Source organism: Podarcis bocagei (assembly GCF_964188305.1).
Source record: "Podarcis bocagei genome assembly, chromosome: 3".
NCBI classification, from domain to species: Eukaryota; Metazoa; Chordata; class Lepidosauria; order Squamata; family Lacertidae; genus Podarcis; species Podarcis bocagei.
Window position 1 is genome coordinate 23,341,519 of NC_138127.1, and position 26,275 is coordinate 23,367,793.

The 26,275-nt window shown below is 46.0% G+C and overlaps 2 protein-coding genes across 50 annotated transcripts in view; one reads left to right on the forward strand and one right to left on the reverse strand.

The window, feature by feature from the left end:
• The window catches only part of ASRGL1 (asparaginase and isoaspartyl peptidase 1), a 68,097-nt gene extending 61,477 nt beyond the window's left edge, over positions 1 to 6,620 (reverse strand). For 2 of the 3 annotated variants that reach the window (XM_081186936.1, XM_081186941.1), the window contains exon 1: positions 6,511 to 6,620. The gene's annotated coding sequence lies outside the window, so the exon portion shown is untranslated. The remainder of the gene's footprint in view (positions 1 to 6,510) is intronic. The other variant, XM_081186940.1, reaches the window with a different exon arrangement.
• Positions 6,621 to 6,728: 108 nt separating this feature from the next.
• Positions 6,729 to 26,275, forward strand: part of RIMS1 (regulating synaptic membrane exocytosis 1) — a 245,825-nt gene continuing 226,278 nt past the window's right edge. For all 47 annotated transcript variants that reach the window (XM_081186852.1, XM_081186854.1, XM_081186896.1 and 44 more), the window contains exon 1: positions 6,729 to 7,443. In XM_081186852.1, the coding sequence (XP_081042978.1) occupies positions 7,271 to 7,443 (173 nt within the window). In that variant the 5' untranslated portion in view covers positions 6,729 to 7,270. The remainder of the gene's footprint in view (positions 7,444 to 26,275) is intronic.

Sequence of the window (26,275 nt, forward strand, 5' to 3'; positions counted from 1 at the left end):
AAGTCTGGTAGTTGTTTTTGCCTTTGACATCTGGTGGGAGGGTGTTCCACAGGGTGGGCACCACTACCAAGAAGGCCCTCTGTCTGGTTCCCTGTAACTTCATTTCTCGCAGTGAGGGAACCACCAGAAGGCCCTCGCCGCTGGACCTCAGTGTCTGGGATGAACGATGGGGGTGGAGACGCTCCTTCAGGTATACTCGGCTGAGGTTGATGTTCTGTAGATGCTGTCAAAAACTTTGAATTCATGAGCAGCACTGAGCATATCAAGCTACTGGGCGTGGAAGCACCTAAAGGCATTTGTAGTATTGGCTGCCTCAGATGCCAGACTAATTTGGCCAGCCAAAGATACTATGAATCCTGATGTAGGGAGGGTGGTGCTGTTTGCTGTTCTGCCTGTGGCAGCAAAATATCATGAGCTGGTTTTGGGGAAGAGAAGTGGTGAATGAAGTTCCAGTCTTTTAGAAAGATGAATACTAACAACATCAGTGAAATACCAAGGAGGGAAACCTATAGCAAGAACCTAAGTAAACTCCAATACAATGTTAGTAGTACAGTTACAAGTTGCTCTCATATCTTAGGGTTAGTCCTGAAAATACTGATTATTTGGCGTGGTTCATATGTTGTATGAAGATAAACCATGGTTTAATGCAAACATGCAGGCTGCTGCCTGGGGAGAAGATTTCAGCTACCCCATTGCACTCCCACTGCTGGTGTTTGAAGCCACGCAATGATGACATCAGACACAATCCGTATCTACCCTGCAGTTTCTTGAGCAATACTACTGTTTGATGCATTTCCCCTCAAACCAGTTTCCATCCAGTTTGAAAACGTAAGCCACATTCACTTCACCGTTAAACGGAGGTGTGTACATTTGAGAGAGCTGTTGCACATGTGCAGATGACAGCTTCAGGAATAGGACGGGTTTGGAAGGGTTCCAGGTGCAGGAGAACCAAAGAGGTAATGAACATTGGGTAAAGACAGCCCCACACCCACGCCTCTGAGGTGCAAAGCAACAAGCAAGCCTGACTTGAAATGCAGTGCGGGAGATAAGCACCAATTTGCATTTTCAGTCACTAATGTGGATATAGCCAGAGTGTCTCATGGGAATCCAGGTTACTTTGTTTAGCTTTCTTTGGATTAACCATGAGCTATGCATAACCAAAGTTTGATCTTGGTTTATGGCTCTAGGTTTGTCTGGGAGAGCTAATCCATGAGCTCAGGTTCAGAAGACACACTAAATTATGGCTTAGCTCAGCTCGGTGCTGCAGCAAAATGACTGGGGGAGGAGTGAAATGGCTGCAGTCTCCTCTCCTGGAAGCTAGATGTTCACTGAAGCCACGCTAAGCCATGGTTTGGCACAGCCTCACATGGGAACCAAACTTCTGACTCTAACAGGATATTTTCATGTCATCTTTATGCCAAAGCACCCCTGATCTTCACAATCCCTGTTTCCAAATAAGAGCCTCACTTAAATGCTGTTTTTGTTTCTAATTCATGTGTACTGTGGAGATCACACTGGGGATCTGCATTATACAGGATAGGGGGATCAGAGGCAGCATCTGAATATTCCGCCTCAGACAGCAAAATGTTTTGGACTAGCCTTGCTGAGGTGGTAGAATTCTGGATTGTACCACTTCACACTGCAGACGTAGGGGTGTGAGGTGTTTCTGAATGCTCCCCTCCCCCAGGATAGAAATGCTAAAATAAAATTTATCCCATGCAGCAAACTACACAGCTTAGATAAATATATAGTACAGGTCTCTCCTTGATGTGCTAGTTGGATGTACAGGATTTTAAAGGAGGCAACATTAAAAATAGCTTCCCCTCCATCTGCAGTGGTGCAGTCCAGAATTCTATAACTTCAGTGTATGTTGTGTGATGGGTCACCACTGTATAACTAGCATCAGTGCTGCCTCTTTTCTCCTTGTATGGGGCATGGCTTCCAGGTGAGAGGATGTTGCTTCTGTGAAGGCTTGAGAGGCCTTCTAAGAGATGCTACTGTAACTGACCAGAACAACTTGTGACCCACCCAGCCAAATGCAACCCCTGCCCAGCACTGTAAAAGCAAAACAAGGGGTTGTCAAGAACAAACAAACAAACACCAACAAAACTGTGGGCCTGAGTACATGAACACTGGAATGTGTTTGGCTTGGTGAATCACATTTTGTCTAAGCTGGCTACTTTACATCCAAGCACATTGTGAGGCGAAAAATAAGTAGGCTTGCCAGGTGAATGGTAGCCAAATATGTGTTGAATCCATAAAAAGGGTAAGGGGATGATGACTGTGTGATGTCTGAAAAATTACAGATATCAGCATCTCATACCATGTTCTACTCAGGAGGAGACAGCTTAGCCATGCTTGATGGTATGAGATGTCACAGTGTATATCTGCTCAGATGTAAGTAAATGAGTATTTACTCCCAGATAAATAGGTACAGGAACACAGTTCTGGTAAACCATACAGGGCACTCAGTTTTGTTATACAACCTCAGCAACAAAAGCACAACTTCACTCACCCACCCATTCCCCCCACCCCCCTAATCACCCCACTTTCAATTTTCTGGGGGGAAGCAAACAATTCTATATCTTTTAACCCATCTTTACCTGTGACTTCCCATAAAAACTGGTTCCTCCACTGTGCTGAGGCTTGAAAAGGCCTTCTAACAGCAGTGCGGGGAGAGGAAGGGTGACTAGGGGGTATTGCAGCCTAAATAAGGAGGCCTCAGAGGCTGCATCCTGCCAGTGGGCTTGTTGTTGTTGTTTAGTCGTCTCTGACTCTTCATGACCCCATGGACCAGAGCATGCCAGGCACTCCTGTCTTCCATTGCCTCCCGCAGTTTGGTCAGACTCGTGCTGGTAGCTTCGAGAACACTGTCCAACCATCTCGTCCTCAGGGTTTTCCAAACTTGGGTCTCCAACTGTTTTTGGACTACAGTTCCCATCATCTCTGATCACTGATCCTGCTAGCTAGGTATGGTGGACAACTGGAGACCTAGGCTGGAGACCCAAGTCTGAGAAATCCCGTGCTAGCAGCTAACTACAATTGAATGTAGGGCTCATTCATTTTGTTGTTTAATGTGGATAGTAAGCTTCCTATGCCTCTACATTCTCCATTGCCCGTATGACATTCTGCTCTAAATCGCTACCCTCCCACACTTTCCCCTCCCTCAATCCAATCTTTTTTCATACCTTCTCCTTGGTATGAGAAGACATGAATTGAGGAAGGGAAAAGCATGGGAAGGCAGTAATTTGGAAGAGAACATCATGTGAACAGCAGAGAATTAATGGAGGTATAGGGTGGATGAGCCCTTAGTTATCGCAACCTTGTACACCCATGCTTGTAGTCTTACGGAAACCCTAAGGCAGCTTCCAAAAACATAATGAATTAATAAATAAAACTCATTCAAAATACTGCAGGATAATCAGCTTAAATAAAAAAATCGAGAAAACTTCACAGCAAGACACTAAGCTACAAAGCAATTCTTGAAGATCCAAGTTTTCACTGGTCTCCAGGTGACAAGCAACACATGAGCAAGATTGGCCTCCTTTGATAGTTGTGGTGCCTAAAAAGGCTCTGTCTTTTTTGCCCACCCATTTGAAATAGCAGGATCTCAGATGCTGACCAGAACACACAAAGTGGGTGAGGTTGCTTTTAAGAAGCCTGACCCCAGATCATTTACGGCAGCCTTCACTAACTTGGTGCCCTCTAGAGGTGGACTACAATTCCCATCAGCGCTATTCAGCATAGCCATTCTGCCTGGAGTTCATGGGAGCTGTAGTCCAAAATATCTAGAGGGCTAATTTAGGGTATTAATGGTAAGCACTGGCACCTCAAATTGAGCCTGGAAACAAACTGGTAGCCAACAGCATTGAAACATTTTTTGAGTTCTATGCAATACCCGGCAAATTTCTGTTAAGAGTCTGGCTAGGGCATTTTGAGCCTACTGAAGCTTCTAAGCCAGGGATCTGCAACCTTTAAGACAAAAAGAGCCACTTGGACCCGTTTTCGAAGGGAAAAAAACTGGGAGCCGCAAAACCATTACGTCATTTAAAACAAATATATCTCCGGAGCCGCGATCTGACAGCAGGCGGGAAGGTGACGTCGGGACGGTGCGTGACTAACGCACGCACCGCCCCCATGCGACGTCACAGCCAGTACAGCGCCCGCCACAGTGGGGAGTGTCGGGGCTCACAATGCGCCTCCTCCCCTCGCTAGTATCCGCCCCGGAGCTGCGGCAAAGGTGTAAAAGAGCCACATGCGGCTCCGGAGCCGCGGGTTGCAGACCCCTGTTCTAAGCCATCTTCAAGGGTCGCATCAGTGCCACACAGAGTACATTGTTGTAGTTCTACATACTGTGCGAAATTTTTGTGTTTGTTTTCGAGAAAAGAAGCGTTGGGAGAGGGAATTCAGAGTAACCAAGCGGTAAGAAGTAGGGCTGCTTAGCCCTTCTTCTGCTTGCAACATCTCTGTTCTAAATCACACACATAGCAGAACAGCTTCACCTCTTTGGGATTCAAGGCTTACCAAACCATTTGGAATGGGGAAGTAGCTGGTGGTGAAAAGGCTAAGCAAACCTTATACCCGTTGCTTCCCTCTTCCCAAAGCTGCTTTTATATAATAATGAAGTGATGTGAACAGGTAGGCACCACATGAAAAGCACTCCCAGGTCATGTTTGATGGCAGCAGCTCCAACTTTGGCTCCAGCCTGTGGGTGCCCAGTACACGTGCCCCATGCTGTAACATCATGGTGTCACATTGTGATGTCATGGTGGCGCAGTGCAGGGAGTGTGCTCTGGCGCAGTGGTGACAACTGGGCTGGGGCTTGCGCCCCTGCCATGAGGCCTCTGTTGGGGTCTGCTGTGGCTGCAAATGCACCCCAGAAGCACGTCTGCAGCCACTGTGGGCCCCAATTGAAGCCCCATGGCCTGAGCGCTCCACTGGACTGCCAGAGGTAAGGCGATGGTTGGCAGTGACAGGGGGCAGAGGATGGGCAAAGATTTTGTGGGTGCCCAGGCTCCCTGGAGTGGGAGCCACTGTTTGATGGTCTATGCACCAGAAAGCCCTTGTTGACTATGCCTTCTAGATGTTGTGCAAGTGCAATATACAGTATAATGAAGTAAATTCACGTGTCATGTGATTTCATACATCAAAGTGTTTTTCATGGAAGAAATGTATAAGCATCACTTAAGTATAAAATACAAAAAGGGATTTAATATTGATACAGGACTACAGGTGGGGATGGTTTTTTTCAAAGAAACTGGAGATATCTTGGGCAAAGAGTACATTCTAAAAGTGAATGAAATGGGGCAAGTTATCTAAATATAAAGTTGCTTGGGGGAGAAAGCTAATTTATATTCTCCCAATTTGAATCCCCCCTGCAATTCGAGTTCTGTAATTTTGCTGAATGTTTACAAAATGTAATGTGTAATGTTTTTCATGACTAAGTTGTGTGGCCCCAGAACAAAGGAGACCCACTTTCTCTGGTTGTCTCATGGTTGTAATAGTGACAGCAAATGTACAGATAAGCATATGAGGCTGATAATTGTCCAAGGCAAACAAATCAAAGGCTAACCTAGGATTTGAACAGAAGGTGTTTTCCTCCATCCAGATAGGATGCTTTAGGCTCCAAGCCTAACCCCACTTATCTGGGAGTAAGCTCCATAGAATTCAACAGGAATTTCTTCTGAATAGACTGGGTTAATATTCTAGATGCAACCAGCTTTTGTATTCTCCCAGTCAGCAATGCGAATGCAAGTTATACACAGTGGCTCTCATTTCCAGAGGGGGGTCCATCTTAGTTGATTGCAGCAAAAACAACACAGAGTTTAACACATTTATGATGTGTTAAAGCTCTCTCCAAATCATCTGCAGATAATTTCATCACATCTGATGAAATGCACTCCGTTCCCCGAACGTTTATGCCATAATAATTGTGTTCGTCTTTAAGGTGCTACAAGGCTCTTTGTCAGTATCCTTGGCTAGCATGCACATTTGATTTAAAACCGTCTCTTCATTTTTTGGCCCCACATAATCTTCACAGGCACACTGTGCATAAAGGCGGTGTGCTACAGAGGTGGTGGTGGTGGTGGGGGAAACGCAAAACCCAAGGTTTGATCCCAGGAAGCAATTGTTCTGGATTTCAGTGGGGCCTATCCCATGTTAAGTATGCTTAGGATTGCAGCCTGAGCCCTACACACTTTACATCTACACCTGAATTCAGTGGGGCTCGCTACCAAGAAAGTGTGCAACCTGATCCTAAGCATGATCCTTCAAGCCACTCATTTCGACGGGGGGGAGATGGGGGCTATGTCGAATCAAGCATGCTTTAGGATTTAGCCTTGCTGCCTACTCCTAGTCCTGTTTTTAATCAGAAGAAGAGGGGCTGTTAGATTTCAGCAGGCAGGGGGAGGGGACCGCTTGCTCGCAGGTAAATAAATCCGAGTTGGAGAATCGCAGCCTCCAAGAGCGAACAACAACAACAACAAAAACAACAACAACAAAATAGACCACCTTTGCTCCTTTAGATCTAAGTCCAGTGCTCCACCGCCTCGGTTGCAAGAAAGGTGCCCAGGAGGGGGGTGCACGCCCTGGAACGAAACGCTGCCCGTATTGTCTGTAAGAGACAGCCCTCAGCATCCCCCAGGAGTGGAGTAGTTTGGACTCCGCCTAACTGACACCGAACTCCCCTCCCTCCCACTCCGCTCCCGTACTAGCAGCAGCAGCAGCAGCAGCAGCAGCAGCAGCAGTGGTGGAGCATTCTAGCAGAGCAGCAGCAGCAGCAGCAGCAGCATCCGCCCTTCCCCTCCAGCCCTGACAGTGCACAGAGCCTGGGTGCTGTAATCCTGAGCTGGCTGGCTGGCTGTCTTTGCTGCACGGTCCTGCCTGCCTGCTCCTCGCCGCCGGTGAGGATGGGCTGCCCAGGGCTGCGGAGCACCTTCCCCAGCGCTTCCTAGGAAGGGACCAAAACAAAGGCAGCCCCTCCGTGACTAGCCAGCCCGGGCTGGGGTGGATGCGAGCGACCATGAAAGGCTGGGTCTCCTCCTCCTCCTCTCGCTCTCCTGCCGTGGCTGCCTCTGCTGCTGCTTCTCCTGCCGCCGCTTCCCGAGAGCTGCTGGCTGCTGCTGATGATCAGAGGACTCCCGTGTAAAAGGAGGAGGAGGAGGAAGAAGAGGAAGAAGAGGCGGCGGCGGAGGAGGAGGAGGAGGAGGCGAGGCGTGCTTGGGCTGCCGCTGCCCAAAGGTGTCAAGGTGCTGGCGAGGCGAGGGGGGACATGGCTTCTTCTCCGGCTTCGCTGGGGCCCCGCGGCCCTCGCCCACCCACCGTGCCGCCTCCCATGCAGGAGCTGCCCGACCTGAGCCACCTGACGGAAGAGGAGAGGAACATTATTATGGCTGTGATGGACCGGCAGAAGGAAGAGGAAGAGAAGGAAGAGGCCATGCTCAAGTAAGCCAGAGGCCGGGCTGGCAGGCAGTCTTCCACTCCCTCCCTCGCGCACTCCATTCATGCACTCTCTCCTTCGCCGCGGGAGGGAGGGAGGCAGGGAAGGTGGGGGAGCTGGTGCTCCCGACAGGGCGAGGAAGGAGAGGCGCTGAAGCAGAGGCAGACTTTTTATGAATGGCGCAAGGAAGGAGGGAGGGAGAGGGGTGCTTTCATGCTTGCTTGTGGGTCACACTCAGGGTACCTTTCCTCCACTCCTCATAGAACTTCCTATGCTCTTGCCTTGGAAACTCTTCCTGCACCTTCTTCCATGGCCTCTCCTAAATAACTGGCGTGGAGGGGGGGGGAGGCGATGCGTAAACCGGAAGGCAAAGGAAGGCGAGGTCTGTGAATGAATGGGGGGCCAAGCCATGTGTATGTGCTTCTGAAAGATAAGCTGGACGACAGGCATTCCCATTCCACCTTTAGGAAGAATTCCTCTGCGAATAATAATAATAACAACTCTGTCTATTTTGGGAGGGTCCGATGGGGTGGGGTTTCCCTAGGCAGAGTCTTCAAAAGTCCGTGCTGCCCCCACCTGGTTGAAACGGAGCCCAGCCTAGCTGCCGTGGGACTTTGTGGTGTGTGTGTGTGCCTTGTTGTTAACATCAACCACCTGCAGGAATTCTCCATTTGGGGTGGGTCTTTCTCTTCCCTCCTGCCTCCCTCCCTTTAAAACAATGGCAGCAACAACATTTTTCACTGGGCTGTGTTGTACCGAAACGGGGAGGAAGAGATGGCCAAGTATGTATTCGAGATACCAAGAGGCATTTTAACGTGATAAATGCAAAGAATTGCATGTCTCGCTACCTCACAAAAACGGTTGTGCATATATATATATATACCTGTTGGTGGAACTGGACAATTGACAGGCTCCATGCCCTAGATCACAAGCTGCAAAAGGGTGTGTGTCTGTGTGTGCTTGTGTGTAAATCAGAGTGTTGGTAGATGCCATATTTGGGTGTTCTCCAGTCCACCCCTTCTCCTTTCCTCAGCCTCGTTTTTTACCCCCATCTGATGCCTTACATGACTATATTTTCTATTCCTCCTGCAAATAAGTGTATTCGAGTCTAATGTGATCTCCAAATTTATATCTCCTGTATAAAAATAGGTGTGTAGTTGGGCCTGTAAAGGGGGATCAGGCTTTTTCTTTATGCTCGAGGCCTGCCTTCTTTTTGGATGGAAAGGGCAGTCTAGATTGCAGAACACAACCCTTCTAGCTCATATTTAAGCCCCCCTATTGGTGTTCAAAACATTCCTTTTCCTCCCGGTGGATTTTCTGCTTCCATGTGTTTATGTGGAAGATCAGGTTTAGTGGCTTTCACGGAAGGTGTGTAAGCATATGGGGAAGCGTTTCTCTTTGGGTGGAATCCCAAACAATGACTTCTGAGGTGCAAGTTCTGGTGTTTGTTCCTCTCCTCTCCCCCCTGCTAGCAGTGTCATCTATAATAGATGGGAAATATGGAATCCCTGCAGGCTCTCAACTTCTATGCTGTCTACTGCGAGTGATGGAGCCGGGGGGGGGGGGCACAGCGTCAGTCTCTCATTGTGGTGTTGCCTCTTCCTCCTCTGATCTGCACTGGGGTTTGAATTTCTGCAGTAGTGGTGGCAGTTGCCACCATCAATTGCACAAATGTACACTAAGGCCCAGTAATTGGGAACGAAATGGCTCGACTTTGCTGCTGTTTAAGGGTTATGGTGCCGTGAGAACAGAAGGCAGCTGTTTGCAACCCTTGGGGTGTGGTTGATAATCTTGGGAGAGGAGAGGAATAGGAATAGCAGAGTGCATGTCAATGTAACAGTGAAAGTATGTCTTTATAAATAAAGATATGGAAAGATAACAGGAGAGCTGAAATGTTACAGACGTTTGGTCCATTCCCTTAACCCCTGCCTACTATTCACTTATAACTATTTAAACTTTCTGCTGCACCCTTTAACACAGCACCCTACATCAACAGCCCAGCCCTAAACAGTGGCTTTGCTTCCTTGTGGCATGCTTAAGGTGGCATTGTATTGAATAGATTTCTAAAGGAACGCTGCTAGTTTGTATTCTGCCTCCATTGACAAAAAAAGGTGTTATTTGTGAGCCTCATGACAGCCTTGCAATATAGGTGAGGCTGGCAGAGGGTGTGAGGCCCAAGGCCATTTAAATAAAATTCTGCACCATGCTGCTGCTGGGAGCACTGGGGCAGCCAACCTGTGCCACACCTGCCGCAAGCAGCATAGCCAGTGGGTTTTGGTGGCACACCTGGGCCAAAGCAGGTGTGAGCCTGCCTAGAGCAGAGAGATAGAACTGCCCCCTTGCCTGCTTCTCTCCTGCTGCACTGCTTTCTGGCCAGGTATAGTAAAGATACATCGTCACTGAGGCATCATGGAAGAGCTTTTCAGGCACTGGAGAAGGGCTTTCCCAAGCTCCAGACATGACTTGTGGCTTGCTTGCTTGAAAAGAAAAGAAAAGAGAAAATTTTGGCCACGGTTGCTCTCTGCTCTGCCATTTTGGCCCTCAGTATTTAAAATCTATTCCAGGAGGTTGTAGTGGGAGCCTTCCAAGCTTTCGTTGAAGGAATTTGTGGACGCCTCTGGAAAGTTAACATTTGAACACAGCTCTTTGAGGATTGCACTTTAAAGCTAGATGAGTTTACGTTGCTCGATCAAGTGTTCAAAAGGGCTGTGGTACCGAAAGGAACTTCTTTCCATTAGGCTTGTGCACCCACACATTTTGTTCAAAGCCACCCGAGTAATAATAAAGGTGCTGCTGCGTCAGGTACGAGAAAGTGGGCTTTCGGTTGGGCATTTCCCTTCTGGAATCAAGAGCAATTCAGGAGAAGCTTGGCACATGGCAAAGTGGATAATGTGCTTTGTGCAGTAGGAAAGAGGGAGAACTTAGAATAGTATGCAAATAGGGCTGACAGCTTCTTACTAGCCCTGTTCCTTTAGCTTCAGGTTGATAAAAGTCCACCTACAAGGTGGTTTTTGTGTGGCATGGCCTGCCCCAAACGCGAGGTTATGGTAGGGATGAGGAACCTGGCACCCTGTGGATGCTGTTGGATTCCAACTCCCACCAGCCTCAGCTAGCCAGGGAGATGATGGGAGCCATAGTTCAACAATATCTGGAGGGCCACAAAGTTCTTGTTGAAGAAGTACTACATTACATTATGTTATATTGTAAGAAGCATTCCCTTGTGGTCCTTCAAGGAATAATGACCCTTGGAGAACAATAATTTTGAGGGAAAGAATGTTTTACTTGAACTTTCATGGGCAGTCCCTTCTTTTTGTGGGAAAGAGGCTTGGGGAAATGACTATTCTTGGCAGTGTTGGAAAATAGCCAGGTGCGTTTTTCGACTGCTGTGGGTCCAGGTGCTACCACGTGAAGGTCTCTGGGTACCAGGTTGGCGACTGGGGAAAGCAAAATGTCACTTAGAGAAGGATCTGAAATATTTTCCTTGAAGCTTGAATTTGTTTTATTTTGGATTGTTTTATTTGACATTTTATGTGTTGTAAACCTCTTTGAGATTTGTTTAAAATATAAAGCAGTATAGAAATGATGATGATGATGATAATAATAAATCTCATTGCGGTGGGGGAAAACAATTTAAGGTGCCATTTGGCGATTAGATTATACATCTGAGTTTCTAATGCTGCGTTTTGTCGCTGAGGTCAATGCTTTGTCAAGAAGCAAGTAAAACAATAAACGTAGCTATCTTGGCCCATAAGAAACTGTTTGAATGGTTTTTATATATGAAATTTGTTTTATGTATCTTGTTGACGTTTTTAATGGTTAAAACACTTCAAGTTGTTTCGTAGGAAGTGATTCATGAATGGAATGCAAATAAATAAATAAATATATGAATAAAGCAGCACAAATGAGGGGTGCAGGCTTTGGAGTTATCCAGAACTCTTCATCAGGCCATGGGAAGCAAAGTAGGAGGGGAGAGACCGTGGCTGGCTGTAGCACCATGAGTCTACATTTGGTAAGAGTCTGCAGGCAAAATGTGGGAGGAGGTAGCAGACATTCAAGTGGGGCTTTTTTTGCAGAGCACTGAGACCTGCGGGTATAGGGTGGTATATAAATTCAATAAATAATAATAATAATATGATGATGATGATGAATGTATGCTGCTGCTTCCTGCATTGTGCTTTAAGACTCTTACTAGATGTACTCATGGTGCTACCACCAACCAGTTTTTCTCTTTCTCTTTCTCTTCCCCTGTACCTGCCCTTCCTGGTTTGCATGCAATCTATCCTGATGAAGAGCTCTGGGAAACTTGAAAGATTTCACACCAGTTTGTGATAACAAAACTAAAACAGGTCACCAGGCTAAAGATGAAAAGCCACTGATTGAGGCTGCAACCCTATGCCCAGTTTTTGGGGAGCAAGTCCCATTGAACTTAGTGGAACTTAAGTTTTGAGTGGAGACATGTTAGATGGTGCTGTGAGCCAGTCTTCCAGTGAGTCAAAAGCCAGTAACAATGCACTCTTGCATTCACTTGTTGGCACCTCTTAAAATGCCCAAAGCTGCTGCTGTTCTGGATTACAAAAATAAAAATGTGTTTAATGTAATCCTGCATGATGCCACATTTGTCCTCATAGCTAGCTAAATTGGAAGTGTTGGTCTGGCTTACTCATGCTGACTTAGGTGGTTTCCCTGGCCTTTGTGATGCTCTCCGGCCATATATCCTACGTGGCCTTTCCACAGACTCACCCAAATCATATATTTTAGCGAAGGTGTGATTCTCCTGCAAGTAACTGTGTCAGTGGCGTAATGCAATATCCCGCCTGCCTGCCCTTAATAGAGAAGGAGTGGCTACGCTTTTGTCTCCCTTAACAATTGTCTAGATATTTATTTCTGTGCAGGTGGCTATACTGCTCCTAAAGAATTAAACAAAACTAAGCGAAACTGAAATAGCACAGGCATGGGAGTGTTGTGTCACTCACCAGTAATTTAGGCTGCAATGCTAATTCCATTTATCTAGGAGTAAGCCCCCATTGAATTCAGCAGGTCTTAACTTCTGCACAGACAGGTTGTGCTTCTAGTCATAGAGAATACTGTATCAAGTTGTTACCAGAGACACCTAGGCAACCACATCTAGTGCATCAGTGCCAACAGCAATAAAAGCACCTTTGGGGGGAAAACATTATAGTATTTTGTACCTGGGAAAAACGAACTTCAAAATGCGTTGGCCCTCCAATTAAAATGGCACCTTAAGAGGAGGCAGCAGGTTGTGTGCAGCAAATAAGGATAGAAATGCAGTAGGAGAAACAAATGAAATAAACTGAAAAATGTAGAGAGCTTTGCTGGCTTATTGTTAGCAGAGAAAAATCCAAACAGGGTAGCAACTTATTACATATTAATTAATATGCACCAATGTGCATTAATTATTATTAATTTAATTTAACAATTTATATACCACGTAATTACAACTGTCTGAAAGCAGTGAACTCAATAAATACAATAGAGATACATTTTTTTTAAAAAAAGTCTCCAGTAGGCACTGGAAGTTCAATATTTATTCATTTCATAAAACTTATACACTGCTTGATTGTTTTTTGGGGGCCTATCTGATCTGAGCTGCAAGAAAGTTCTACAACGCTGGCTTGGCTCCTGATGGAGGCATGTATACATAATATATACATAATTTTATTTGTATGCTGCCTTTCCACAATTCAAACCATGCTCAAGGTGGCTTACGACATGAAAAAAATACTTAATGTGCTTTGTAGATTGACCATATATTCAAACCTTCCCCTACTTGTGGACCTCCAGAGGTCTTTGACTTTGACTTCCAGTGGTCAGGGATGATGGGAGTGGTTGTCCAAAATGCCTGGAGGTCACCAGGAGAAGGCTGATCTAGTTATTCTATATTGTATGTTGGCCCACTTCCCTCCAAGAGAAACCAAAACCTCAGGGGGAAAACAGAAAAGTTTGTGTGTGTGTATATATATATATATATATATCTTCAAGGATTTCCAGTGTTTTTTCAGCCAATGGACACATTTGGATTTTTGAGTGCTGTGGGCAGACACCACCCGCTCCCCTCAAGAGACAGAAAGGAAGAGAGAGTGCTTGCACACACATCAGTTCCCCAGGAGATCTGGGTAGAATTCAGATATTAACCTGAGCCTTGAAAATAATGTAAGAGGCGAAAGGGAAAGTGGGTTAAAGCATCACTCTTCCAACTTCCTCTTTCAAAAGAGAAAAAGGTAACAACTCAGCAGCTACAAAGAACTTGGTGCTCTGGCCATTGTCTCAACACAGGTTCCTACTCAGAAGCAGAAAGGAAGGAAGGAATTCCAGATGACAACTACTGTTGGTGTAGCAAAGCAACCAGCCCCATCCTTGTATTGTGGTGTCTTCTTGTGCCGTAGCATCAAAAAACGGGCTAGTAAAAGCTGCATTTTCCTTTGGTGCTGGTTGTCGTCTTAGCAAGGGGATCTCAAATGATGCTGCCGATCTCCACTGAGATATCTGACCTCACAATATGGCTTAAAGATATTCAGAGGCAGTGGGTATATTTATTTTCTGCTGTTAAGTACAAAGCCTACACCAGGAAAATCTGTAAACGCGGCTGTTTTCAGTAGCGCTCAGCGCTCCCTTCAGTTCCTTCCAAGTGAAGTCAGTTGGCGTTTTTACCAAAGGCTGCACTGGGAGCAAAGTTAGGTCAATGCTAAGTGCTCTGGAAAACCCCATCCATTACATTTGGGGACGGTGACTCTAAGGCACTTTTATAACTTGTGATGTTAATTCTTAGTGACTGTAGATGAAGCAATCCTGCATATAAGGGATAAGGGCAAAAATGGTTGATGTATTATGTTTTGAAGATACCCCTGAATCTTTTGAAATTATTTGCCAAGGTAAATACAGATTAGGATTATAACTATATGCAAAGTTGTTTATATTGTATACTGATAGAGATTTTAAAATATTAAGTGGGCTATAAATGTTAAATAAATAAATGGAAATGAAAAACATGCAAGCACACAAATGATATAGAAGCCAAATGCAAAGGGTAAAGCACAGATGTTAGCTTTTTCTAATCTATGATTTCAGCCAACATATCTTCTTTTCCCTTCATATTATCCCTAATGTATACTCGGAGGAGTATATCACTAGTAAGCCTAATCTTACAGTCTACTTCAGTAAATGTAATCTTCCACTGCATAAACTCATTTTAATATTGTGTTTTTTAAATTGCTGTAACCTGCCCTGGTACCTTATGGTGAAGGATAGGTAAGAAATGGAATCACCATAATCTCCCTATGGATAACAGATAGCATTATTTTATTACACATTAATTTTTGTAGTGGCAATTTACTGTAATGGATCATTTCTGTGTGTATTGATCAACGTGTAATGTGTGTTGTGGCGTTCTGTATATGATGCATATAATCACGTTCAGTAATTCAGGACCTAGAAAGATGTTGAATAGATAAAGACACGCGTGAGAGGATGCTGTAGGAGAGAGTTTCAACCAGTGTATATCCCTCTTTATTGTTAAAGATCATAGGTCATAGCTGTGATTTTATTTGTTTGTTTTATTTATTGCCCTTTACAATATTAAAACACAATAATAAAAATAGTTTAAAAAACAAATAACCCTTAAAATCACAAAATAAGGTGGGTCCTAAAAATATATTCAAGTGTCAAATGCCAATGTAAAAAGGCACACTTTCAGCGCTGTGGGGTAGGAGCACCACAACTTAGGAGCTACACCCGCTCAGCAGAGCCTCTGAGAGGTTGAGCAGACCCAGCACCTCAGCTCTGCTTTCCTTGTACACTTTGCATGCTGATTGCTGCATCTGGGCTTGACGAGGCATGAGACCCTCACCTGTTCTGAACCTACTCTAGCTAAGGACTCATAGACCTCCTCCCAGAGCTAGTGAGCCCCACCTGGCCAGCTAGGGAGCTGGGCTGTGAGCTCTTGCCTGCACCAGCCTTCTAGAGCATCCCTCCTGCTGCTTCCTAGGCCTCAGAGCCCTCTGTGTTCATGGGGACAGGGGTCGCTGTGGTGATGGATCCTGCTGCTCTGGTTCCTGTGCACTGACCTCTATCCCCTTGCCGTCCTCCATCACCCTGTGAATACTTCCCCAACCCCAGCTTGGCCCAGTGTGTCCCAATCCCTGCTACACCCCTCGCTGGGATCATCTTCCTCCTCCCCATAGTTCTGCCAGTTCATGACACTCCATCATGTCGCCCCTTACATGCATTGTTTTCTAAACTAAAAAGCCTCAAATTTTGCACCCTTTTCTCATAGGGGAGTTGCTGCAAACCCTTGTCATTTGGGTTGCCCTTTTCTAAACCTTTGCCAAACTCTGCAATATCCTTTTTGAGGTGAGGCAATCAGAATTGTACAGTTTTCCAAGTGCGGTCGTACCATAGATTTATATGGCATTATGAAATTGACAATTAAGTTTCAGAGTGGGACACATGTGACTGAAGAAGTCATTGCTCCTTCTACCAGCTGGAGCCTCATATTTTCTCCTTTGACAGGGTTTGGATTTCCCAATCCCAGGTGGTGGTCTTTCCCAGCCCTGTTATGAGTTCTTTTTCATGGGAGATGTTAGACATTGAACATATAAGATGTTCTAGACTTGAAGTGTGTTCTCTGCCATTGCATCATGGTCTCTTTCCAGTCTTTGAGTGAGGGGCCAGAAAGTTTCCTGCTGAATGTTTGCAGGACCAGCGTCACCCTGCAGTTTAAAGGTTTATAGCAGTCAGGATCCGAGCACCGAAAAACCCAACCTATCTTAGTGGACCATGATGGCTGAAGGGTTGTTGTTTTTTGTCTTTTTAAAAGACAGCTGTAGGACAACATGAACAACACACAGGTATGACACAATGACTTGAACCTCCAGGAGCCCTGTGCTATGCACACAAGGACTTTGCAGATGAATGGGTCCTTTGGAAGCAGCTGCAGTTTGAGGTCCACATAGGTCTGATCAGTGAGGAGAATGAAACTCGTATTTTTGTCTCCTTCGAGACAGCCCGCTCTCAGTCAGTGAGCGCAATGAGGTGAAGACGCTACCCACAGTAGACCGGAAGCTGAAGACCTCTGTGTCAACTATTTCAATTCTGATGACAACTTCAGAGGCCTGCAGTTCCCTAAAGTGCCATGAAACAGTGGAACTAAATAAATTCTATACAAGGCATTGGCTACAATATATATTACTACAGTGGTTCCCAACTTTAACGAGGACCCCCTTTTTCACACCAAAGAATTTCATGGACACCCCCACCCCCCCATGCTTATTGTTGTGATTTTAGGCTCCATTAACTGAGAAAATGCATACCAACAACAAACTATTATGAACCTAGTAATGGTTTTAAATGGCTTTGCTTTTTATCAATCATAACAACCACCTACATATGTTTGAAAAACAGTACAGTACATATACATCCTATTGAAAAATAGCAGTGCATATATGTTTGAGACATAATTTATTTTAGTCAGCTTTCAGTGAGAAGATATTGTTCCATCACATGTGTTAGAATAATATTCAACTGTCAGTATGCAGTTGGAGTTGGGGCAGCCTAAGGTAGCAAAATGTCTTGGGCCAGCCCTACAACCAGAAGTAGAGTTTTATGGAAAATTACTGTGCTCAGACTTCTTTAATTCTGTGTATTTTGCATATACCTGGCTCTGGTTGGTAAATCCTGGGGCTCTAGTAAAAAGTAGTAGTAGTATATTTGACAAATCTAAGGTCATCACTTAACCCTTGCACAGCTTATTTTAGAAATTAAACTTATATGAGGTAATGAGGAAAGACAGGAGCTCTGTATGCCTTTTGCACGAGTATTTCCGCAGTATATGTCCCCCCCCCCCGGCTATGACTCTTTTGTTCCTAGGGGGCTGCATTGTGCAAAATATACATCTTGGTAGATAAGAGAAGTGACCTGGAGTTTGTGTGTGTGTGAAATTTGTGCATAGGGTTAGCTCATAACTCCAGAAAGTGTCAATCTCTATTGATTGTGCTTGTTGTTGGGGAGGAACAGGGTCAAATGACAGAATGTGAACCACTGAGGTTTCACTAAGGGCTCATTCTTAGCCCTTTTTAAAAGCATGTTCTCTCCCACCTTGGCCTCATACAGTTACAATGACTAAGCCTTCGTGCAAGATTTGATGAAACTGAATGCTCTGATCCTAAGCCTTGCTGCAACAGCACAGCACACTTAGGAGGGGATATATTTAGAAGTGTGCTTGCACAATGTCACAAGCTGTGATGTTATTTCGCAAGCAGAGATGCCAACACAAGTAACAGAGCATATTAGGTCATTCTTGATTGTAGATTTATTTGTTCCTTTAAAAATACCCTGATTACAGAAATATTCATACTTGAAACCTGCACGGCATTTCAGCATCCGTGTTTAGTAGTCAGATGCCTCACCCACTGGAAGGTTCTCTTTTGAATATTGGCTATTCAAATCACCATCATCGTCATCATCTCGTTTATATGGCATGTTTGTACATTTCATTGCTTTGTCTTGTGTGGGAAATAAGGCAGCTGAGGTTGGCCTTGTTCAAAACAGAGGATTCTGGAGAGCTCGGCCATATTGTGTCCTAGACTGGTTGGATGCAAAGGCATAGTGGGAGGAACCAGCTGGGGAACAGCCAAGGGAAGAAGGCTCTGAGCTGAGGAAGTGGTGGTAGGACAATGATGAGTAGTCAGAGGGAGAAGACTGGGAAGAGGTAACAGGGCTTAGTGAGCTGGGCGAGTCAGTGGCAGAGAGAGGTCCAGAAACAGAAACAGAGGCAGAAGCTGAAGCTGAAGCAGGCCAGTGGGAAGAGGGAGGCCAAGAGGCAGAGGTGAGTTAGGCTGGTGAAGAGTCATAGGTGTCTCCTCCTGCTGCTCCCCCCCCCCCAAGTGACTCGCAGGACCAGAAGAGGCAGAACAGTGACAGGCTGCGTGCAGGCACAGTCTCTGATTGCTTGGGGAAAGCTCTAGAGAAGAGGGGACTTAGTCGATCATGGGGAGGTGGGGACTTTCAGTCTCGGCAACTGATTCATGGGGCCAGACCTACCGGGATGAGCTGCTGTGTTCACTAAGTTCTGTGAAGGTGGTGTTTCTGCTAATAAAGAATTAACTCCAACTTTAGTGTGATTTATTTCCGGCCAACTCTTGGTCATATTAATACTCTAATGATTTCAGTGGAACTACAATGATATGAAATAAGAAATAACCAGGGAGCTACGTGGCACTGAGTTGAAAGCAGTCCTTCAGAGTGAGAGAAATCTCAGAAAAATGCAAGGGGCAGCTAATAATTCTAACCCAAACAATGCTGGGGAGATGTTATGAGTGCTGCCCCTTTCTCAGGAGCAAAATGGGTGTTCAGCACCACTTTTTCTCTCTGAATGGTTCAGTTCACTTTGATAATGATTCAGTTTCTGACATAATATGGGGCTGGGGGGGGGGGAGCCTGCATAGGACATGCAGGGGGCCCTAGTTGATGTAAGCCCAGCCATTCACCCTATAAAAAGGAATTTGCAGAATTCTGGCTGTTGCTTCTTTTTTTGAGATGCTTTAGGTCTTTCTGCTCTATTTCTCATAGTCTTACTAAATGTGGAGAAAATATTCCTGGTATCCAAATTAAAAATGCATAGTTTGGGGGCTATGTGGAGTTGTTTATAGTCCCTATTTGGTTATTTAATTCTAAACCGCTAACCTTGCCTTTCTGTAATTTACCCAGCATCAGTGAAAATGCTTGCTACAGCTTTCAGGAATACATTGAAAGTGTTAGTTTTCTGTCCTTTTGAAGTTCAGAGCAACTATGAGAGTAATTTCTGGCTATTTATATGGGCTGCAGGTGCACCTGTGATATGTTGCTAATAATTTAAGACTTGAGTGCCATGAAAAGTTCCAGTTTCGGCTTGTGTTCCTGATTTATTGGAACCTTAGAGGTTGTAGTAACTCATTTTTCATTTGAAAACAGCTGTTTTATCAGCAATCGGCACTTAGGAAGGAGGAAGTATTACTTGATCAACAGCATTCCATGATTTATGTTGAATCTATTCGTTTTTCATTTGTCCAGAGAAAGGTCATCGTTGTACTACTAAAGTTTCCCTTTGAGGAAAGGGTGCTGTGCATCATCTCCATTTACATAATTTGAAATGTCCACTTTTTCATTCCAAGATGCACCCTTCCTATTTAATTACGATATAAACAATCTCATCCTTGATATGGCATCCCCATCCTTTTTTGCCCCCCACCCTTGGGAATCGTAAAGTGCCAATTCTGCTCTATGCCAATGATTTAGTTTTGTTATCGCAGAATAAAATCAGACTTAGAAGGATGCTGGTTAATTTGGACAGCTGTGTAAAAAAAAGCATCTAAAAAATTAACTACAATAAAACCAAGGTCACTGTATTTGGCAAGAGGACTATCAAGTCCAGGTGGACTCTAGACGGTCACACCCCTGATCAAGTGCTCAGTTTTAAATATCTAGGATTATTTATCAATGGGAAATCATCATGGAAACCCCATCTGGAAGCAATTAAGCTAATATCTGGCCATTCTACTGGGCAGCTATATAGGTTCTTCCATTCGAAGGGCGGGCAGTTAGCTATTAAGATATTTGTCTCTAAAATCATCAGCCAAATGCTCTACGGGGCTGAGGTATGGGGAATTGGTATTAAAACTGAAATAGAGGTCCTGCAAAATAAATTTATGAGGCAGATTTTGGGGCTTCCCTGTGGGACACTGGCAGCTCACCTCAGAGCTGAGTTTGGCCTCCCCTTGCTAGCAGCCAGAATTGATCTAGCCTATCTGAGATACTGGCACAGGCTAAATGCCTCCGAGGATCATACTCTTACTAAGATCTGCTGGTAAGAGCAACTAAGGGCAGGGGCTGAGCACAAAAGTGCCAAGATAACTTTAGGGCTTATAAACTTTAGCAGATCTTCCAATGGAGAACTGCTTAGCCCTTAGGCCACATGACCTTAGAAATTGGATTTTTGATCAGGATGTCAACCAAGACAGAGCATCCATCATTGCCGCCCGTCACTCTATTTGGTACCCCCAAATTAAGATGGATCACTCAAGGCCCCGTTACCTTGAGACTCTGACCTTCCCACAACTATGCAGGGCCTCTGCAGAACTAAGATTTCAACAGATGCCCTCAGCATATTTAGAGGGGAGATATTGGGGAATTCCCCATATGGATCACAAATGTATATATGGATGAAATCAGGTAGAGGATATCACACACTAACTGCTGATTTGCCCCCTGTATACAATGCCCAGAGGAAAATTTATATCGCCAGTTCTCATAGCTGTCAACGTTTCCCTTTTTAAAGGGAAATACCCTTATTCCAAATAGGATTCCTCGCAAGAAAAGGGAAAAGTTGACAGCTATGCCAGTTTTTAATTGGCTTCCGGGTCAATCCACGCAGGAATTGACAGTTGAACTCTAAGCAGATAGCTATCTATATATTACACACCAGGTAGCCAAATTTGCTCTGGCAGCCAAGAAACTCCATTCCAGCTATGTGAATGTACTCCAATCTTAAGTTTTAATGTTGTAAATTTCTTTTTATGGTGCAAACTGCTACAGGTTGTATGATTTTGGATGAAAGTTTCCTTTCATTCTCTGTCTTCCATGGTAAAGGCCTTTGGCTATATGCAATAAAATTGATTGACTGACATTCCAAGATGCAAAAAAAGGAGGAAATGTTTGGAAGTGCCTGTACAATCGCCACAGTGAATCTGCCTGTTCCTTTTGTTGTTGCTCTTCTTTAGCAACTGCAACTGTGTTCTAGAACACTTGCTTTAAGGTTGCAGTCCTGTTCCCACTTACCTGGGAGTAAGTTCCATTGAGCTCACTAGGAGTTACTTCTGAGTAGACATGTTTAGGATTGCATTGTCAAACAAATAAGTCATATGAGTTCACACCTCAGGGGATTTCTGATGGGTTGCCTGCAGATCCCTGCAGTGTGTACTTGAATGGGAAGGCTAATAATAATAATAATAATAATAATAATAATAATAATAATAATAATAAATTTTATTTATATCCCGCCCTCCCCAGCCGAAGCCGGGCTCAGGGCGGCTAACAACAATAAAACAGTACAAAAGTACAGCACAAACAACACTCTAAAATCATTCATTAAAAAATTAATTAATTCAAGCCACTGGCAACCATTGGGCCAGAGCTCTGCGAAGATTGCCGAGGGAGCGAAGATTGCCGAGGGAGTCAGGCTGTGCCCTGGCCAAAGGCCTGGTGGAACAGCTGTCTTGCAGGTCCTGCAGAAAGATGTCAAGTCCCGCAGGGCCCTAGTCTCTTGTGATAGAGTGTTCCACCAGATCGGAGCCACAGCCGAAAAAGCCCTGGCTCTAGTTGAGGCCAGCCTAACTTCTCTGTGGCCTGGGACCTTCAAGATATTTTTATTTGAGGACCGTAAGTTTCTCTGTGGGGCATACCAGGAGAGGCGGTCCCGTAGGTACGAGGGTCCTAGGCCATATAGGGCTTTAAAGGTTAAAACCAGCACCTTAAACCTGATCCTGTACTCCACCGGGAGCCAGTGCAGCTGGTATAGCACCGGATGAATGTGATCTCGCAGCGAAGTCCCCGTAAGGAGTCTCGCTGCAGCATTCTGCACCCGCTGGAGTTTCTGGGTCAGTCTCAAGGGCAGCCCCACGTAGAGTGAGTTACAATAATCCAGTCTGGAGGTGACCGTCGCGTGGATCACAGTGGCTAGGTCAGGGCGAGAGAGGTAAGGAGCCAACTGCTTAGCTTGGCGGAGATGGAAAAATGCCGCTTTTGTTATAGCTGCAATCTGCGCCTCCATGGAAAGGGAGGTGTCGAAGATTACACCCAAACTCTTAACGGATGGTGCTGGCACTAATTGCGCCCCCGCAAGAGATGGGAGTTGCCCCCCCAATCCCATATCGTCCTGTCCCAGCCACAGGACCTCTGTCTTCGAAGGATTTAGCTTCAACCGGCTCCCACGTAACCATCCAGCCACAGCTTCCAAACATCTGGTCAGTGTGTCTGAGGCCGAGTCAGGATGGCCACCCATCAACAGATAGAGTTGGGTGTCATCGGCATACTGATGGCAACCCAGCCCAAAACTCCGGACAAGCTGGGCGAGGGGGCGCATAAAGATGTTGAAAAGCATCGGGGAGAGTATCGCACCCTGAGGTACTCCACACACCAACGAGTGGCGCAATGACAATTCCCCCCCAAGCGCCACCCTCTGTCCCCGACCAGAGAGAAACGAGCGCAGCCATTGAAGGACTGTGCCCTGGATCCCCACGTCGGCAAGGCAGTGGTCCAGAAGTTCGTGATCGACCATGTCGAAAGCTGCTGACAGATCTAGAAGAATCAGCAGCCCCGACCCACCTCGATCCAGCTGTCTACGAAGATCATCTGTTAGGGCAACCAGAGCCGTCTCGGTCCCATGACCAGCGTGGACGCCGGACTGGAATGGATCCAGAGCCGATGTTTCATCCAGAAATCCACCAAGCTGTTTAGCAACCGCTCTCTCAATCACCTTACCCAGGAACGGAAGATTCGAAACCGGGCGGTAATTGGATAGATCTAAAGGATCTAATGATGTTTTCTTTAAGAGCGGGCACACCACTGCCTCCTTCAGTTCCCCTGGGAATATCCCGGTGCCAAGGGACAAATTGATGATATCCCCCAGAGCACCTTGTCTGGACACGCTCTAATCAGCCAAGACGGGCACGGGTCGAGAGGACAGGTGGTGGGCTTTCCAGCTTGGAGGAGTCTGTCCACATCGGCTGGGGATATCCGGTCGAAGTGGTCCAATACTGGACCCGAGGACAGTTGAGGGGCCTCCAGTTCCTTTATTGTATCCAAATTGGCAGGGAGGTCATGGCGGAGCAACAAGACCTTCTCCACAAAAAAGCTCACAAATGCCTCACAGCTGTGTGTCAAATTGTTATTTAAATTTGGCTGTCCCTCAAGGGACATTAAAGACCTGATTATACTAAATAACTGCGCCGGGCGAGAGCTAGCGGATGCAATGGAGGCCGAGAAGTAAGACTTCTTAGCAGCCTTCACCGCCATCTCATAGGTTTTCATAAAAGCCCTATAAGATGTTCTTGAGGCTCCGTCATGGGCACCCCGCCATACTCGCTCTAGCCATCTGAGGTCCCGCTTCATTTTCCGGAGCTCCTTGGTAAACCAGGGAGCCCGGTTTCTGCGGGGTCGCAGAGGTGCTTAGGTGCGATCTCATCGATGGCTGCCAGGAGCTGGATATTCCAGCCCTCAACAAGCTCATTCAATGAGTCGCCAGGGGGAGCAAGGTCCCGCAAGGCTTGGCGGAATCTATCAGGGTCCATCAGCCTCTGCGGGCGGGCCCAAATCAGCTCACCACCTAAGCAGGGTGGGGGTAGAAAGTCAATCCTGGCTTTCAGAGCGTAGTGATCAGACCATGGCACCTTCATCGAAGGAGACATGATCACATCTATACCTACGCCAAAGATCAAATCCAGCGTGTGGCCTGCTTGATGTGTGGGGCCTGAAACAAACTGGGAGAGCCCTAGTGTCGCCATGGAAGACACCAGGTCCAGAGCCTGTGAGGAGGGAGTGGCATCAGCATGGATGTTGAAGTTCCCCAATACCAATAGGTTAGGGAACTCCAAGGCCCAGCCGGCCACCGCCTCCAATAGGCCTGACAGGGTGGCTGCTGGTGCGCTAGGTGGCCGGTACACCAGCCAGACAGCCAAGCTCTCCTCGGAGCCCCACACTAGGCCAACACATTCAATGCCGGGGATCGATGGCGATGGTAGAGCCCTGAAAGGACAATCTTCCCGGATTAATAATGCCACCCCTCCCCCCCCGGCCCACAGTCCGTGACTGGTGGAGGACGGAGAAACCCGGGGGCACCATTTCTCATAAGGTAACTGTTGCCCCTTCACACACCCAGGTCTCCATCACACAAGCCAGGTCGACCCCCTGCGAGATAAAGAAATCTCGCAGGGTGGCGGTTTTGTTGCCTATAGACCTGGCATTGCACAGCACCAGTGACGGAGGTGAGTAATCCTTGCTCACCCTACCCTCGTCCCTCGGGATGGGGCGCAGATTGGAGCATATCCGTATCTTGATCCCCTTCGCCTATAACATCTGCCCCCACCGCCATACCTCCCTCGCCCCTCCACGGTAGCAATCCCAAGCCTCATAGTAGCCTCCATTGATGGCAATTAATGTTATTCTTTCGCAACCTAAAACAATAAAACCATTAAAACCATTAAAACAATAAAAACAAAAAACAAAAAACAAAAACAACCCAGAAAACAATAAAACAATACAAATAAAAACTGCAAAAATTACAAATTCATCAAAATCTAACAAATTCCCAAACCCACCCAAACATCCATCACACCCCCATATATAAAAAATCTAAAGGGAAAGGAAAATTTTAAAACATGTTAAAAAGAACTCTGCACCCCTCCGGATCCTCCTGGGCAGTAGCAGCATCAGTGGCAACAACCGTCCTTGTGAGGCCCCACCCTGGGCCAGATAGTAAGTGGCAGGAGCAGTCCTGCCACTGACGGGATGTGTGAAATGGCCCACCACAGTTGGATAGTCTTTGCCAATTTGCAAGAGTGTCTGCCTTGGCTCTGCTTCTATGCACTTTCTTCAAATGATTGGATTTTGGTGTGACATTTATTGATCGGAAGGTCTTCTGTGCTTGCTTACACAAGGTAAATGTAGAGCTTGGGATATATATTCCTTTAAAGAAACATGTTCCATATAATTACTAACCCACCATGTCCTGCTCATGATCTGTGCAAATAGTAAGACCACAGAACCCCCTTTCGCATCAGCCACCCCTTCCTAACCCTGCCTCTTATTCTTACTTGTTATTTCCCCCCTTTCTGTACCTGTCCTTCCTTTGCTGGTTAATGCCAATGAGAGGTGAAGCAGTGAATTTTGGCACAATGGTATGCCCTCACTTTTGTTCTACAAAGAGAACACAACATAGCGGGGGGGGGAGGGGAGGAAGCACTTACCTGACCTCCCAGCAGGTAAGTGGTTGCTACTTAACAGGAGGGGGAAGGGGAGAATTGAGGGGGCAGGGAGGGGGCACAGTGCAAACCCGTGGAGGAAATGCTGTGCTCCTGCCAGTGCTTTCTACTTCCTCCCTCCACCTCCTTCAACTAAGCAGCTGTGATCCACCTGCTCAGAGGTTAGATATGTACCTCCATCCATCTACAACTGGAGGTGTTCTCTCTCTCTCTCTCTCTCTCTCTCTCTCTCTCTCTCTCTCTCTCTCTCCAGAATAGGGGGAGAGCTTGTTGGCTCTGTATAAGAGAGTGTGTGGAAACCACCACAACCCCCCAAGCAATGCCACAATGACATATTGCTTGTGAGCATAAAGAGCCATTAAGGATCACCACATCTATGAACCTACCCGTACTTTCAATACCTTCTTTGGAGGCTCTGTGCTTAAACTTATTGCCATTTTAAATGCCGTGTTTGTGTGTGTAGGAGTGGGGTGTAACTAGGAAGAGGACCTTCTCAACGGTGTCACCTTCACTGTTCCAGCACACACATATGCGGGCACACAAACAAACCTTAGCCACTGGCGCTGGTATGGATACTAACCACATGGTCCAAACGCCACATGGTTATCATCAACATGTTTCCAGGGACTCATGGGATCCAGCCATGGGAAGCAGCTAGTGGGCTGCTCTGGGAAAGTTTGGATTGAGTAGAAACATCCAGTCTTTTAGCTGTTGGTGGTTATGTCATAAATAGACTGGGATTAGTCCTTCTGAGTATAAAACTGCTCTAAAGCAAAAGAATGCTTTGAGATTGAAGGGGCATTTTGTCATA